Here is a 17,196-nt window from a genome sequence, read left to right as displayed (position 1 = left end):
TTGTTACCAAACCACGCCTGTGTCAGCTCACCAATGCACAGCAAAGTCAATCTGCTGACACCGGGTTGTGATGAAGGAAAGTAGAGCATTTGTTGCAGGCGCCAAGAAAGGAGAACAGGCAGGTCATGCTCAAAGGACCTGAACCCCTGATGGCTTTCAAGGCAGGTTTAAAAGCCACATTAGGGGTAACAGTCACAGGGTATGTGATCATGTCATGGACATTCTACTGACTGACTGGTGATGAGGTAACAGGATGATGTTTTGAGAATCTCCATCATCAGTCTTCTGGCTCCAGTCAGTCTGGGGTCTACAGGCTTGTGGTCAGCATGTAGTTACTATCCTCCACTGGGTGGGGTCTTAGTTCCTACAGAACAACTGGAGGATATACATCAAGATGGTCTGTATAGAACCCTGAGGAGGCACTAAGGGTCCTGTGACTCTGAGTTATGGTTGAACTGCTGTTCATGCTATTACTTTTCTTGCTTGACTGCTTTTCCTTTGTTTCTGCATTTTCTCACTTCTCTAATCATTCACTACTTGAGTCTCCTCCTTGCAACTCAGTTATTGAATTCTTCATCTCTGTTTGGTTCTTTATATTTTCTAACTCTGTTGAAAACTAACTTCTCACTCTGTTCATCCAGTCTTCTCCCAAGTTCTTTGGTCATTACTTTTATTACCTTGAACTCTTTATCAAGTAGGTTGCCTATCTCCACTTCACTTAGTTCTTCTGGGGTTTTATTTTTTCCTTCGTTTGGAACATGTTCCTCTGTCGCCTCATTTTGCATAATTTGCTGTTTTTACTTCTATGTATCTTGTAGGTTGGTTACAGTTCCTGACCTGGGAGAAGTGGCCTTTTGTAGGAAATATCCTGTGGGTCCCAGCAGCACACTCCCCTCTGGACACCAGAGCTATATGCTCTAGGGGTGCCCCTATTGGGCTGCATTGGTCCTTCTGTTGTGGCAGGCTGACTATTGTGGGTGGTTTCATAGGCGTGGCTGGACCCTGGTCCCTTTGATTGCCAGGCCCTGCCTTCTGCTGAGGCTGCTGTCTCGTTGATGGGCGGGGCTCTGGCCCAGGGACTTCTGGTGTGTGGGGCCCCCCTCTAGTGCAGGTGGCCATGACAAAGCTGTAGATGTCTGCTCAGATCCTGTGTCCCATACCTCTCAAAATGCCTGGATATTTCCCTTTATCCCTGAGCAGTAGCTGCAGAGCCCTTTGGGAAAGGACTGAGGGCATCAGTACAGTACATGCTCCCCACAGCGTTTCAGGGTCATCCCTTTTGTCGGTGGGTTCTGGATCTGAAATCAGCACAATTCCAGGAACTGAGCAAGGGATCTTGACAATTTATTAAAGCAACTGCCCTTATTCTCCTGTTCCTCTATTCTTGCCCTTTTATTTGATTGTAGATGTTAAGCAATGTCTTTTTTTTTTTTTTTTTTTTTTTTTGCTTCTAAGTATACCATGATCTAGTAACCATCTCCACACTCTCTGTAGGGAAGACCCCCTGTCAGTCACGATGATAACTGGTCCCCAGGCTTCTGGCCACTGGGCTTCACCATTGGCCCCTGTACTCCCGGGTTCCATCATCCCCATGGGTTTTAATGGGCTCAGCTGTGATCTCTCCTACTGGCTTCCCTGGCCCACAGCACAGAGCAACATCAGCGCCCCTGTTGCCATTGCATTCTTGACAGCCTTGATGTGTGGTGGGCCCTCTGGGACCTCCCGTGGAGTACTCCTTTGCTCAGTGTTCTGGACTCGTGTGATACACACAGGCATGCCCACTGCCCTCAGCCTCTTCACTCCCTGCTCTGCGATTGTCCAGGACAGCTGAGCCATGCCTGCTCTCCTCTGCCTTGGCCATAGCTTACTCTAGGCCTGTAAGAGCCGCCCCCAACTCCTGCCACTACACATGGCTAATTCTTGCAGCAACATGGGTGTATAATCTCTTTTCCTACATCAGGTCTAGCACTTCCCTAGCTGAGGTGCTCACCTTTACTAGAGAAGAGTGGGGCCCTCTACAAACTCTTGACAGTTTTAGGGATCTGTAGGGGTGACTGTCAGTTATCTTCATCGCTTGTTTTGGGATCCCAGGTTTTCCCAGCCAGGGTCTGACTTTAGCTTAGCAGACCTGCTTGGCTGTGCATCTAAATGTCTCTGGAACTCTTCAGCCTGGCTGTTACATCTTCTTTTTGTTGTGCAGCTTTATCTGTTCTCTCACTACAGGTGACAACTGTCTCTTTCCAAACCACCAAGTTGCCCCTAGTCTTTAACTGTCTGTTAAGTCCAGGGCCTCTCATTATCCCTCTGCAGGGTGTCAATCCAACCTAGCCGTAGTCAGCCAATTCCGCTGTCTCTGTGGCATTGTTCTCACCATGTCTTCAGTAGCCTGAATAATCACACCTGCGAGGACATTCCCACACAAGGATATTTTTCTAGGCCACCTCGGTGATATTGTTAGCAGTTTATAGCCTCCAATGTGCCAGGGTCCATGCCACGTGCCACACAGGACAGTGGGGTGGTGACTGAATCTGTCCCAGACCTCAACTTACTGCTTGTTTTCTCAGGCTCCTTGTGGCTCCACTTATGTTATTTCAGGTTCTCCAAGAAGCAGGTGCCAAGACTGGATTTACTGGGAGAAACAGGAAGGGATCCAGAGGATGGTAGGGCAGCTGTTAGATCTGGATGCAGGTCCAGCTCCCATGGAGGAGAGGGAAGGAAGGAAGACTGGATAGCAAAAGTCTCAGACTGCAGTGCAGTTACCAGAAAGTTTTGGCAAAGCTGATTGGAAGTCCTTCAGCCAAGTTCGCCTTTGAGAGGAGAGCCTTGTGTCCCCTAGGGTAGCACCGGCACCAGCACCCTGCTGTGTTCACTCACTGGCTGGGGGCAACCCTGGGCCTCTGTGTAAATGAAATGGCTGACCCCAGAGCACAGCAGCTGAAAGCCCTCGGTCAGTTTCGTTTTCCTCAGTTGGAACCTGGGAGATCTGAAAGATGTGTACTTGTGGTTGCCATAGACATGATACATTTTATTTCTCCTATTTTTAATACCTTTAAATTAACAAATATTTAATATATTTGTCCCTTCCCAAAATAATATAACACCTTCCAATTATTTAACTTTTCTCACCACCACAAGTTGTTGATCAGTATTTTAGGGGTGTGTGTGTGTGTGTGTGTGTGTGTGTGTGTGTGTAAGATGTGACGTCTGTGTTTAGGTTCCTTTTGTGTGTTTTTTGCATATAAACGGCCAGCTGTTCCAGCACCATTTGTTGAAAAGACTGTCATTTCTCCATTGACTTGCCTTTGTTCCTTTTTCAAAGATCAGTCAACTATATTTGTGAGCCTACTTCTGGACACTCTATTCTGTTTCATTGAATACATGTCTACTCTTTCTCTAATAATACCACACTGTCCCGCTTTATAGTGAGCCTTAAAATTGGGTAATGTGAGGGCTTCAACTTTGTTTTTCTTCTTCAGTATTGTGATGGCTATTCCAGGTCTTTTTCCTCTTCCATATAAGCTTTAGAATCAGTTTGTCAATATCCACAAAATAACTTGTTAGGATTTTTATTGGAATTACATGAATCAAATTAAGTTGGGAAGAACTAGCATCTTTACAATATTGACTATTCCTACCCATGTTCATAGACTAGCTCTCCATTTATTTAGATCCTATTTGATTTTTTTTATCAGAGTTTTGTAATTTTCCTCATAGATATTATATCTGTAGTTAGATTTATGCCTTAGTATTCCATGTTTTTTGTGCTATAGTAAATTATATATTTTTTAATTTCAAAACTTAATTGTTCAATGCTGGTGTATAAGAAAGCAATTGACTTTTGTATATTGACCTGTATCCTTCAACCTTCCTATATTTGTTTATAGGTTCTAGGAATTATTTTGTAGATTCTTTGGCATTTCTATATAAACATATTCATCTGCAGATAAAGACAGTTTTATTTCTCCCCTCCCAATCTGTATGCCTTTTATTTACTTTTCTTGTCTTGTTGTATTAGCTAAGACTTCCAGTATGGTGCAAATAGAAGTGAAAGAGCGCACCCTAGCCTTATTACCACTATTAGGAGGAAAGCATTCAGTCTCTTACTATTCAGTATGGTGTTAGCTCTAGGGTTTTTTGTAGATGTTCCTCCTCAATTCAAGGAAGTTCTCTATTCCTAGTTTGCTGAGAGTTTTTATCATGGTGTTAGATTTTGTGAAATGTTTTTCCTGCACCAGTTGATATCATTACATGATTTTTTTCGTTTAGCTTGTTCATGTGGTAGATTACATTTTTTTATTTGAATATTGAACCCATCTTGCATAACTAGAATAAACATCACTTGTCATGGTGTAAAACAATTTTTATTCATGTTGAATTCTATTTGCTAGTATTCTGTTGAGAATTTTTGTATCTATGCTCAAGAGGCATATTGGCCTGTACTTTTTTTCTTGTAATGTATTTATCTTGTTTTGGTATTAGGCAATTGCTGGCCATATAGAATGAGTTAGGAACTCTTTCTTCTGCTTCTAATTTCTGGAAGAGATTTAACTTTTCTATAAAGATTTGGTAGAAAACTCACTAGAAAAACCACCTAGATCTTATGGTTTCTTTTTGGAAGGTTATTAATTATTGACTTAATTTATTTAATAGATGGAGATGTCTGAAGAAAGTTTTAGTAGCTGATGTCTTTCAAAGAATTGATACATTTTATCTAAGTTATCAAAATTGTTGGCAAAGAATTATTCATAACATTCCTTTAAATGTCCATGGGATTAATAGTGATAACCCTTCTTTCATTATTTACATTACTAATTTGTGCTTTTTTCTCTTATTTCTTTAGTTAACCTGACCAGAGGTTAATCAATTTTATTGATCTTTTCCAAAAATCAGCTTTTTGTTTTGCTGATTTTTCTCCATTGTTTTTCTTTTTTTCTATTTCATTTATATCTGCTCTAATTTTTACTTCTTTTCTTCTGCTTGCTTGGCGCTTAAATTGTATTTTTTACTCTAGTTCTCTAAGGTGAAATCTTATTGATCTTAGAAGTTTCTTCTTTTCTAAGAACATTTTATGCTATAAATTTTCACCTGAGTTCTTTAACTACATCCTACAAATTTTGATATGTTGTACTTACAGTTCAAAACATTTTCTAATTTCCCTTGAGATATTTTCTTTGACCTGTGAATTGTTTAGAAATGATTTGGAGGCTTTGGAATATGGGTAAGATGACAGAGTAGGAAGACACTGAGCTTACTTCCTGCCATGGACACACCAAAATTACAGCTATTTACAGAACATCTACTGATGAGAAAAACTGAAAGATGAGGAGAAAAGAGCTTCTACAACTAAAGATATAAAGAGGGAGCCAGAAAGAGGCAGGTAGGAGGGGCAGAGATGTGGTATAGTCAAGACCCATACCCCCGAGTGGCTGACCCCAAAGAGGAGAATAATTACAATGGCAGAGGTTTTCCCCAAAGAGTGAGGAGACCAAGCCCCATCCTGTGATCCCCAGCCTGGGGCTCCTGCACCAAGAAGACAAGCCCCCAAAATGTTTGGCTTTTTTTTTTTTAACATCTTTATTGGAGTATAATTGCTTTACAATGGTGTCTTAGTTTCTGCTTTATAACAAAGTGAATCAGTTATACATATACACATGTTCCCATATCTCTTCCCTCTTGCGTCTCCCTCCCTCCCACCCTCCCTATCCCACATCTCTAGGTGGTCAGAAAGCACCGAGCTGATCTTACTGTGCTATGTGGCTGCTTCCCACTAGCTATCTATTCTACGTTTGGTAGTGTATATATGTCCATACCACTCTCTCACTTTGTCACAGCCTACCCTTCCCACTCCCCATATCCTCAAGTCCGTTCACTAGTAGGTCTGCGTCTCCATTCATGTCTTACCCCAAAGTTCTTCATGAAGTTTTTTTTTCCTCTTAGATTCCATATATATGTATTAGTATACGGTATTTGCTTTTCTCTTTCTGGCTTACTTCACTCTGTATGACAGACTCTAGGTCCATCCACCTCACTACAAATAACTCAATTTCATTTCTTTTCATGGCTGAGTAATATTCCATTGTATATATGTGCCACAACTTCTTTATCCATTGATCTGTCAGTGGACACTTTGGTTGCTTCCATATCCTGGCATTGTGAATAGAGCTGCAATGAACATTGTGGTACCTGACTCTTTGAATTACGGTTTTCTCAGGGTATATGCCAATACTGGGATTGCTGGGTCATATGTTACTTCTACTTTCAGTTTTTTAAGGAACCTCCATACTGTTCTCCATAGTGGCTGTATCAATTTACATTCCCACCAGCAGTGCAAGAGTGTTCCCTTTTCTCCACACCCTCTCCAGCATTTGTTGTTTCTAGATTTTTTGATGATGGCCGTTCTGACTGGTGTGAGATGATATCTCATTGTAGTTTTGATTTGCATTTCTCTAATGACTAATGATGTTGAGCATTCTTTCATGTGTTTGTTGGCAATCTGTATATCTTCTTTGGAGAAATGTCTATTTAGGTCTTCTGCCCATTTTTGGATTGGGTTGTTTGTTTTTTGTTATTGAGCTGCATGAGCTGCTTGTAGAGTTTGGAGATTAATCCTTTGTCAGTTGCTTCACTTGGAAATACTTTCTCCCATTCTGAGGTTTGTTTTTTCGTCTTTTTTTATGGTTTCCTTTGCTGTGCAAAGGCTTTTAAGTTTCACTAGGTCCCATTTGTTTATTTTTATTTCCATTTCTCTAGGAGGTGGGTCAAAAAGGATCTTGCTGTGATTTATGTCATAGAGTGTTCTGCCTATGTTTTCCTCTAAGAGTTTAATAGCGTCTGGCCTTACATTTAGGTCGTTAATCCATTTTTATCTTATTTTTGTGTATGGTGTTAGGGAGTGTTCTAATCTCATACTTTTACATGTACCTGTCTAGTTTTCCCACCACCACTTATTGAAGAGGCTGTCTTTTCTCCACTGTATATTCTTGCCTCCTTTATCAAAGATAAGGTGACCATATGTGCATGGGTTTATCTCTGGGCTTTCTATCCTGTTCCATTGATCTGTCTTTCTGTTTTTGTGCCAGTACCATACTGTCTTGATTACTGTAGCTTTGTAGTATAGTATGAAATCAGGGAGCCTGATTCCTCCAGCTTCATTTTTCATTCTCAAGATTGCTTTGGCTATTCTGGGTCTTTTCTGTTTCCATACAAATTGTGAAATTTTTTGTTCTAGTTCTGTGAAAAATGCCAGTGATAGTTTGATAGGGATTGCATTGAATCTGTAGATTGCTTTGGGTAGTAGAGTCATTTTCACAATGTTGATTCTTCCAATCCAAGAACATGGTATATCTCTCCATCTATTTGTATCATCCTTAATTTCTTTCATCAGTGTCTTATAATTTTCTGCATACAGGTCTTTTGTCTCCTTAGGTAGGTTTATTCCTAGATATTTTATTCTTTTTGTTGCAATAGTAAATGGGAGTGTTTTCTTAATTTCACTTTCAGATTTTTCATCATTAGTGTATAGGAATGCCAGAGATTTCTATGCATTAATTTTTTATCCTGCTACTTTACCAAATTCATTGATTAGCTCTAGTAGTTTTCTCGTACCATCTTTAGGATTCTCTATGTATATATCAGGTCATTTGCAAACAGTGACAGCTTTACTTCTTTTCCAATTTTTATTCCTTTTATTTCTTTTTCTTCTCTGATTGCTGTGGCTAAAAGTTCCAAAATGATGCTGAATAAGAGTGGTGAGAGTGGGCAACCTTGTCTTCTTCCTGATCTTAGTGGACATGGTTTCAGTTTTTCACCATTGAGGACAATGTTGGCTGTGGGTTTGTCATATATGGCCTGTATTATGTTGAGGAAAGTTTCCACTATGCCTACTTTCTGCAGGGTTTTTATCATAAATGGGTGTTGAATATTGTCAAAAGCTTTCTAGGCATCTATTGAGATGATATATGGTTTTTCCCCTTCAATTTGTTAATATGGTGTATGACATTGATTGATTTGCGTATATTGACGAATCCTTGCATTCCTGGAATAAACCCCACTTGATCATGGTGTATGATCCTTTTAATGTGCTGTTGGATTCTGTTTGGTAGTATTTTGTTGAGGATTTTTGCATCTATATTCATCAGTGATATTGGCCTGTAATTTTCTTTTTTTGTGTGACATCTTTGTGTGGTTTTGGTATCAGGGTGATGGTGGCCTTGTAGAATGTGTTTGGGAGTGTTCTTCCCTCTGCTATATTTTGGAAGAATTTGAGAAGGATAGGTGTTAGCTTTTCTTTAAATGTTTGATAGAATTTGCCTGTGAAGCCATCTGGTCCTCGGCTTTTGTTTGTTGGAAGATTTTTAATCACAGTTTCAATTTCAGTGTTTGTGATTTGTCTGTTCATATTTTCTCTTTCTTCTGTTTCTTCCTGATTCACTCTTGGCAGGTTGTGCATGTCTAGGAATTTGTCCATTTCTTCCAGTTTGTCCATTTCATTGGCATAGATTTGCTTGTAGTATTCTCTCATGATCTTTTGTATTTCTGCAGTGTCAGTTGTTACTTCTCCTTTTTCATTTCTAATTCTATTGATTTGAGTCTTCTCCCTTTTGTTCTTGATGAGTCTGGCTAATGGTTTATCAACTTTGTTTATCTTCTCAAAGAAGCAGCTTTTAGTTTTATTGATCTTTGCTGTCATTTCCTTCATTTCTTTTTCATTTATTTCTGATCTGATATTTATGATTTCTTTCCTTCTGCTAAATTTGGTTTTTTGTTTTGTTTTGTTTTTCTTTCTCTTATTGCTTTTGGTACAAGGTTAGGTTGTTTATTCGAGATGTTTCCTATTTCTTAATGTAGGATTATATTGCTATAAACTTCCCTCTTAGAACTGCTTTTGCAGCATCCTATAGGTTTTGGGTCATGTCTCCATTGTCATTTGTTTCTAGATATTTTTTTATTTCCTATTTGATTTCTTCAGTGATCACTTCGTTATTAAGTAGTGCAACATTTAGACTCCATGTGTTTATATTTTTTACAGATCTTTTCCTCTAATTGATATCTAGTCTCATAGCATTGTGGTCGGAAAAGATACTTGATACGATTTCAATTTTCTTACATTTACCAAGGCTTGATTTGTGACCCAAGATGTGATCTATCCTGGAGAATGTTCCATGAGCACTTGAGAAAAATGTGTATTTTGTTGTTTTTGGATGGAATGTCCTATAAATATCAATTAGGTCCATCTTTTTTACTGTATCATTTAAAGCTTGTGTTTCCTTATTTATTTTCATTTTGGATGATCTGTCCATTGGTGAAATGGGGTGCTAAAGTCGCCTACTACGAATGTGTTACTGTCGATTTCCCATTTTATGAGTGTTAGTATTTGCCTTATGTATTGCGGTGTTCCTATGTTGGGTTCATAAATATTTAGAATTGTTATATGTTCTTCTTGGATTGATCCCTTGATCATTATGTAGTTTCCTTCTTCATCTCTTGTAATAGTCTTTGTTTAAAAGTCTATTTTGCCTGATATAAGAATTGGTACTCCAGCTTTCTTTTGATTTCCATTTGCGTGTAATATCTTTTTCCATCCCCTCACTTTCAGTCTGTATGTGTCCCTTGGTCTGAAATGGGTCTCTTGTACACAGCGTATAGATGGTTCTTGGTTTTGTATCCATTCAGCCAGTCTCTGTCTTTTGGTGGGAGCATTTAATCTATTTACATTTAAGGTAATTATCAATATGTATGTTCCTATTCTCATTTTCTTAATTGTTTTGGGTTTTTTATTGTAGGTCTTTTCCATCTCTTCTGTTTCTTGCCTAGAGAAGTTCCTTTAGCATTTGTTGTAAAGCTGGTTTGGTGGTGCTGAACTCTCTCAGCTTTTGCTTGTCTGTAAAGGTTTTAATTTCTCCATCCAATCTGAATGAGATCCTTGCTGGGTAGAGTAATATTGGTTGTAGGTTTTTCTCCTTAATCATTTTAAATATATCCTGCCAGTCCTTTCTGGCTTGCAGAGTTTCTGCTGAAAGATCACCTGTTAATCATATAGGGATTCTCTTGTGTGTTATTTGTTGTTTTTCCCTTGCTGCTTGTTGTTGCTATATTTTCTTTGTACTTAATTTTTGATAGTTTGATTAATATGTGTCTTTGCTTGTTTCTCCTTGGATTTATCCTGTATGGAACTCTCTGTGCTTCCTGGACTTGATTAACTATTTCCTTTCCCATGTTAGGGAAGTTTTCAACTATAGTCTCGTCAAATATTTTCTCAGTTTTTTTTCTCTTCTTCTTCTGGGACCCCTATAATTCAAATGTTGATGTGTTTAATGTTGTCCCAGAGGTCTCTGAGACTGTTCTCAGTTCTTTTCATTCTTTTTTCTTTATTCTGCTCTGCAGTAGTTATTTCCACTATTTTATTTTCCAGGTCACTTATCCGTTCTTCTATCTCAGTTATTCTGCTATTGGTCCCCTCTAGAGTATTTTTAATTTCATTTATTGTGTTGTTCATCGTTGCTTGTTTCCTCTTTAGTTCTTCTAGGTCCTTTAAATGTTTCTTGCATTTTCTCTCTTCTATTTCCAAGATTTTGGATCATCCTTACTATCATTATTCTGAAATTTTTTTTCAGGTAGACTGCCTATTTCCTCTTCATTTATTAGGTCTGGTGGGTTTTTACCTTGCTCCTTCATCTGCTGTGTGTTTTTCTGTCTTTTAATTTTTCTTATCTTACTGTTTGGGGGTCTCCTTTTTGCTGGCTGCAGGATCGTAGTTCCCGATGTTTTTGGTGTCTGTCCTCAGTGGCTAAGGTTGGTTCAGTGGGTTGTGTAGGCTTCCTGGTGGAGGGGACTAGTGCCTGTGTTTGAGGCTGGATCTTGTCTTTCTGGCGGGCAAGTCCAGGTCTGGTGGTGTGTTTTGGGGTGTCTGTGGACTTATGATTTTAGGCAGCTTCTCTGCTAATGGATGGGGCTGTTTTCCTGTCTTGCTAGTTGTTTGCCATTTGGTGTCCAGCACTGCAGCTTGCTGATCGTTGAGTGAAGCTGGGTCTTGGCGTTGAGATGGAGATCTCTGGGAGATTTTCGCTATTTGATATTACGTGGAGCTGCAAGGTCTCATGTGGACCAGTGTTCTGAAGTTGGCTCTCCCACCTCAGAGGCACAGCACTGACTCCTGGCTGGAGCACCAAGAGCCTTTCATCCACATGGCTCAGAATAAAAGGGAGAAAAAGTAGAAAGAAAGAAAGAGGATAAAATAAAATAAAGTAAGATAAAAAATAAAGTAATTAAAATAAAAAATAATTATTAAGAAAAAAAATTTTTAAGCAAAACAAAACAAAACAATTAGATGGACAGAACCCTAGGAGAAATGGTGATAGCAAAGCTATACAGACAAAATCTCACACAGAAGCATATACATACACACTCACAAAAAGCGCAAAAGGGGAAAAAATAATATATATTGTTCTGAAAGTCCACCTCCTCAATTTGGGATGGTTCATTGTCTTTTCAGGTGTTCCACAGATGCAGGTACATCAAGTTGATTGTGGAGATTTAATCCGCTGCTCCTGAGGCTGCTGGGAGAAATTTTTCTCTTCTTTGTTCGCACAGCTCCCGGGGTTCAGCTTTGGATTTGTCTCTGCCTCTGCGTGTAGGTCGCCTGAGGGTGTCTATTCTTTCCTCAGACAGGACGGGGCTAAAGAAGCAGCCGATTCGGGGATTTGGCTCACTCAGGCCAGGGGGAGGGAGGGGTACAGGGCGAGCCTGTGGCGGCAGAGGCCGGCGTGACGTTGCACCAGCCTGAGGTGCGCCGTGCGTTCTCCCAGGGAAGTTGTCCCTGGATCCCGGGACCCTGGCAGTGGCGGGCTGCACAGGCTCCCAGGAGGGGTGGTGTGGATAGTGACCCGTGCTCGCACACAGGCTTCTTGGTGGCGGCAGTAGCAGCCTTAGCATCTCATGCCCGTCTCTGGGGTCCGCACTGTTAGCCACGGCTCGCGCCCATCTCTGGAGCTCCTTTAAGCAGCGGTCTTAATCCCCTCTCCTCGGGCACCAGGAAACAAAGAGGGAAGAAAAAGTCTCCTGTCTCTTTGGCAGGTCCAGACTTTTCCCTGGACTCCCTCCCGGCTAGCCGTGGTGCACTAACCCCTTCAGGCTGTGTTCACGCCACCAGTCCTCTCCCTGCGCTCTGACCGAAGCCCAAGCCTCAGCTCCCAGTCACGCCCACCCCGGCGGGTGAGCAGACAAGCCTCTCGGGCTGGTGGGTCGGCACCGATCCTCTGTGCGGGAATCTCTCCACTTTGCCCTCCGCACCCCTGTGCCTGCGCTTTCCTCCGTGGCTCCGAAGCTTCCCCCCTCTGCCACCCGCAGTCTCCGCCCTTGAAGGGGCTTCCTAGTGTGTGGAAACCTTTCCTCCTTCATGGCTCCCTCCCACTGGTGCAGGTCCCCTTCCCTATTATTTTGTCTCTGATTTTTCTTTTTCCCTACCCTGGTTCGTGGGGAGTTTCTTGCCTTTTGGGAAGTCTGAGGTCTTCTGCCAGCGTTCAGTGGGTGTTCTATAGGAGCAGTTCCACGTGTAAAAGTATTTCTGATGTATCTGTGGGGAGGAAGGTGATCTCCACGTCTTACTCTTCCACCATCTTCCCTCTCCCCCAAAATGTTTGGCTTTGATGACCAGTGAGACTTACTTTCAGGAGACCCAGAAGGCTGTGGGAAATAGAGCAGTAATTTGAAAGAAGCCAGGGTCAGACCCACCTGCTGATCTTGTAGAGCTTCCTGGAGAGGCAAGAGGCAACTGGAGCTGACCCTGGGGACATAGGCAAAAGGAGTCAGATGTAGAAAGAAAAATATCATATGATTTCACTTATATGTGGAATTTAAAAACAAAACAAATGAACAACATAACAAAGAGAAGCAGAGTCATAGATACAGAGAAAAAACAGGTGGTTGCCAGAAGGGAAAGGTTGGGGGAAGAGAAAAATAGGTGAGGGAGATTAATAGGTACAAACTTAAGAGTGCAAAATAAATGAGTCACAGGTATGAAATGTACAGTGTGGGGAATATAGTCAATAACTATATCAGTGACTATGTAATATATTTCTGTGTAACTAGACTTATGGTGGTGATCATTTTGGTATGTATAGAAATACTGAATCACTGTGTCATGTAATAGGAACTAACATAGTGTTGTCAATCAATTATACTGCAAACAAACAAACTCAGAAAAAGAGAACCAATTTGTGGTTACCAAAGGCAGGGGGTGGGGGGATGGGAATTGGATGAGGTTAATTAAAAGGTACACATTCTAGGGAAGTAATGTACCACATGATAAATACAATTAATCCTGCTGTATCCTAAGCGTTCTCATCACAAGGAAAAAAATTTTAATATTTCTTTAATTTTGTATCTATATGAGATGGTGGGTGTTCACTATACTTACTGTGGTGTCACTTCATGATGTTTGCAAATCAAATCACTTTGCTGTACACCTTAAACAGATACAGTGCTGTGTGTCCATTATATCCCAATAAAACTAGAAGAAAGGGTAAAGAAATGATTTGGACAGTTAGTTTTACTGGTATTGACTTCTAATTTAATTCCATGGTGGTCAGAGTGCCTACTTTGTATGATTTCAGTTCCTTTCCCTCTTTCCCTCACCCCACATAACTATGAGACAACACCAGGACCTTTATATAAATTAAAACTGATGTCAGTATATCAGTCTCAGAGAGGGATCAAAATGGCAGAGTAGGAGGACATGGAGCTCACCTCCCTACACAAACACATCCAAAATACATCTACAAGTGGAACAAAACTACTATACATAAATATATTAGCAACAAGAACCTATAAGTTCCCTGCATAGCACTGGGAACTATATTCAATATTTTATAATAACCTATAATGGAAAAGAATCTGAAAAAAATAACTGAATCACTATGATGTAAGCCTGAAACTAGCACAATACTATACTTAAACTATACTTCAATTAAATACACACACACACACACACACACGCGTGTATGTGTGTGTGTGTGTGTGTGTGTCTTGGGGCCAGCAGGCAGCACCACAGTGGGGTGACCACCTTACCTGTTGTCCCTTCTCATTGACACAGTTTCTCTTACTTTACTCAGAAGGCAGTTTGCAGTAGCTCCTGCCAAGAGAGTTCCTCTCACTTTCAGTGTTAAGTGTATTGTTTCTGGGTACGATGTTAATATTAGGAGAAGGTGAGTGGAGGCCATACTTGAACACTATCTTTTCAACTTTTCTGTAAATCTGAAGTTAATACAAAGTAAGGCCATGAAACAGGTGATCATCACCTCAGCTGTCTCCTATAATTGAGAGTTCCATAAAGGGAAAATGGAAATAATACATTTAATTCAGTTTGCATCGGTTTAACCTAAAGGAGTAAAAGAAAAGCTCTGTTAGTAATTTCTCATTCTTAAGTTCAAGTAAACAGGACAGTAATGGTTCCATTATTTTAGGACATGAGAATGAAAATTGCTAAAAGTTGTAGGTTTAGATCAGAGACTCTTGCAAGAAAGTAGTGAAGGTGGCCTGTGAAGCCAGATTTCAAAACAAGTGAGGACAGAGGAGCATTGAATTATAAAGCAACTGTATATAAATCATGGTGTCTTTCAGTGAGTCTGCATGGATGAGAGAATATTTATAGATGCAGAAATCTTCATATGCTCTTAGGATCAGAAGGAAAACCTAGTAATAAGAGATTTCAGATGCTGGAAATAGGAGACAATGGATTTGATACTTTCCTGAAGGAAGTAGGGGTAGGTAGGAACTTGGCTGTGATTTAGAGATGGTAAACAAAATGTACAGTGATCATCATGCACTCATCACCCAGCAGTTCCTGACTTGGTTTCATCTACACCCCTGCCCACTTGCCGCCTCCCATATTGTTTGTGAAGCAAATCCTCAACAGGTATAATTTCATCCATATATATTTTAATATGTATCGCTAAAAAATCCCCTTTAAAAAATAAGAAGCACCAGTTTTACCACTAAAAATAATAATAATCCCTAATGTCACCAAATACCCAGTCTCTGTTCGAAAGTCCAATTAGTTCATATATGTAAGAAATGATTTTATTTTCTTACAGTTTGTTTGAAGCAATATATAAAGAAGTTCAAACCATTATAATCAGACAATATCTCTTAAGTCTTTATAATAGACTTTTTTTTTCCCTTTACATTTATGTATTGAAGAATCTAGATCATTTGTCCTTGACTTAGTTCTGGCTGTTATAAGAAAATACCATAGACTGGGTGGCCTAAACAGTGAACATTTACTTCTCACAGTTCTGGAGGCTGGGAGGTCCAGGTCAAGGTGCAGCATAAATCTACCACTTACTAGTTGTATGTTCTTTGTCAAATAACCCTTTGAAACCTTTCTGAGTGTCATGTAGTTGTACTATGAAGCAGCCTCGATAGCACCTTCTGGAGATGGTCACTGCCACCCACTGTCACGATACTGGCTGCCCTGCTGGTACCCACTCATTGGTGCTGCCATGATCTCCAGTGGGAGCCTTTGTCAGTATCTCCCGGGGCTGTTGCTTTTTTTTCCCATCAGCAATGTAGGAAGCCCATAGTATAGAAGCAGTATAATACACATATAGAGACATATTAGTTTGGGGACAAAGAGCCGATATTTCATTTGTTTAGAGTCTAGAAGGAAAGTATAGACCCAACACTTCCCTTATGTCCCAACTTGATTACAGGTTCATTTCTGAAATAGGTTGGACACATAGTGATTAATTTTGAAAATGGTTGGACCAGGGATAGCTACCAGTATATGGAGCACTCTTGTTAGCTGCTAACATCTGAGTCCAAAAACCCTAACATGAAACCTTAAGAGAACTACTGTTGGTGCCTGAGGAGTTGAGTCCTCTTGGTAATAATAACTGCATGAATGAAATCAGCATTTGGATGGGGAAAGAATATCCCATGTTGGAAAGTAATCATAGCTTTTGTACGTGTGTGTGTGTGTTTGTGTGTGTGTGTGCATGCTTTGACAGCTTTTTGGAGACTACAGCCTATTTCTTCATGAGACCAAAAATTGGAGAGAAGGAAGTGTCCCCAAATGTTTTCTTCAGTATCTGGCATGAATTCAGCTCCGACTTTAAAGACTTTTGGAAGAAAGAAAACAAACTTATTCTACAAGAGAGGTAGGTGTTTTTCATTTACACAGTGGCATTTTGAAACATGTTTTCTCGGGTGTGGCCAATTAGGGATTGCCAACTTTTATAGCCTGAATGACAAATTAGGTTCTAACTCTGGGTCTCCAGTCTGAGAGGGTGCTGAGATCGGACAGTATTTGCAGCCTGAGTAAGAAAAGTCAGCACAATGGCTGTGATGCTACAAAGGACAGCTAGAGTGATGGTTTGCCAGGACCACCTTCTGGTAAAACAGCTTCTGTGATGAGGAGGCCACACAGAAGCAAACAAGGTAAGAACAGGAGTGAAAGAACACTGCCGAGATGACAAACCCACTCACTTCAAAAGACCATAAGGTAAGACGAATCAGTTTGGTTTTATTTTTGCTCAATTCATTAGATACTGTCAAAATTTCACCATTCATATCAAAATTTCTCCCAGGTGTCACCAAGAAACTGATGATCAATATTTTTTAAAAGATTTTTCAAGAATCTTATGAGATCATATCACATTTCCTAAAGTAAATTCTTTCAGGAATGAAGGGAAGTTTCTCTTCTTAAGTACATGAAATAGAGTCTCTGTCACTTGATTATGAAGGTCACAGGGGTGTCCTGTTACCAAGTCAGGAAGCAGGCTGGCCCATGCACGGCAGCATCCCGAAGTAGCTGGATCTGGAGGGAGAAGGAAAAAGGAAAAGGAAACCAAACCCTAATCCTGAACCAGTTGGTGTGCTTTCCAACATCCTGGCCCTAACAAGGACTTTGCTTTAGAAAACTTACCTCCTAAGGGACTTTATTCATCAGAGCACAAAATTCCACAGTTTTCTGCTTATCATCTTCATTTTGGTCTTGCTTACATACAAAACCACGCTCGCCTGCCTAGTCTTCATCTGTAAGTAGATTCTCATCCATCCTTAAATCAGGTGAAGTTAATTGCGGACACGTCCTGAGCATGTGGACTGTGCCTGGCTTGTGCTCACTCACAGAATTACCTACCTAGAACCCAGGCTCCATCAGAGAAGGGAGTCTGCTTCAGCGAACAATGGATGCAAAAA

The 17,196-nt window shown here is 40.4% G+C and overlaps 1 protein-coding gene across 1 annotated transcript in view; it reads left to right on the top strand.

Moving 5' to 3' along the window:
• FMN2 (formin 2) overlaps nucleotides 1-17,196 on the top strand; it is a gene marked incomplete at its 5' end in the record, with an annotated part of 310,722 nt that overhangs the window by 263,625 nt on the left and 29,901 nt on the right. Inside the window, one exon of the mRNA XM_082674275.1 lies at nucleotides 16,005-16,154. Within this exon, the coding sequence (XP_082530401.1) occupies nucleotides 16,005-16,154 (150 nt within the window). The remainder of the gene's footprint in view (nucleotides 1-16,004; nucleotides 16,155-17,196) is intronic.

The sequence above is a fragment of the Grampus griseus genome (assembly GCF_964374135.1).
Source record: "Grampus griseus genome assembly, chromosome: 16".
NCBI lineage: Eukaryota > Metazoa > Chordata > Mammalia > Artiodactyla > Delphinidae > Grampus > Grampus griseus.
The sequence above is the reverse complement of the archived record's forward strand: the minus strand, read 5'-3'. Positions and strand labels throughout refer to the sequence as shown.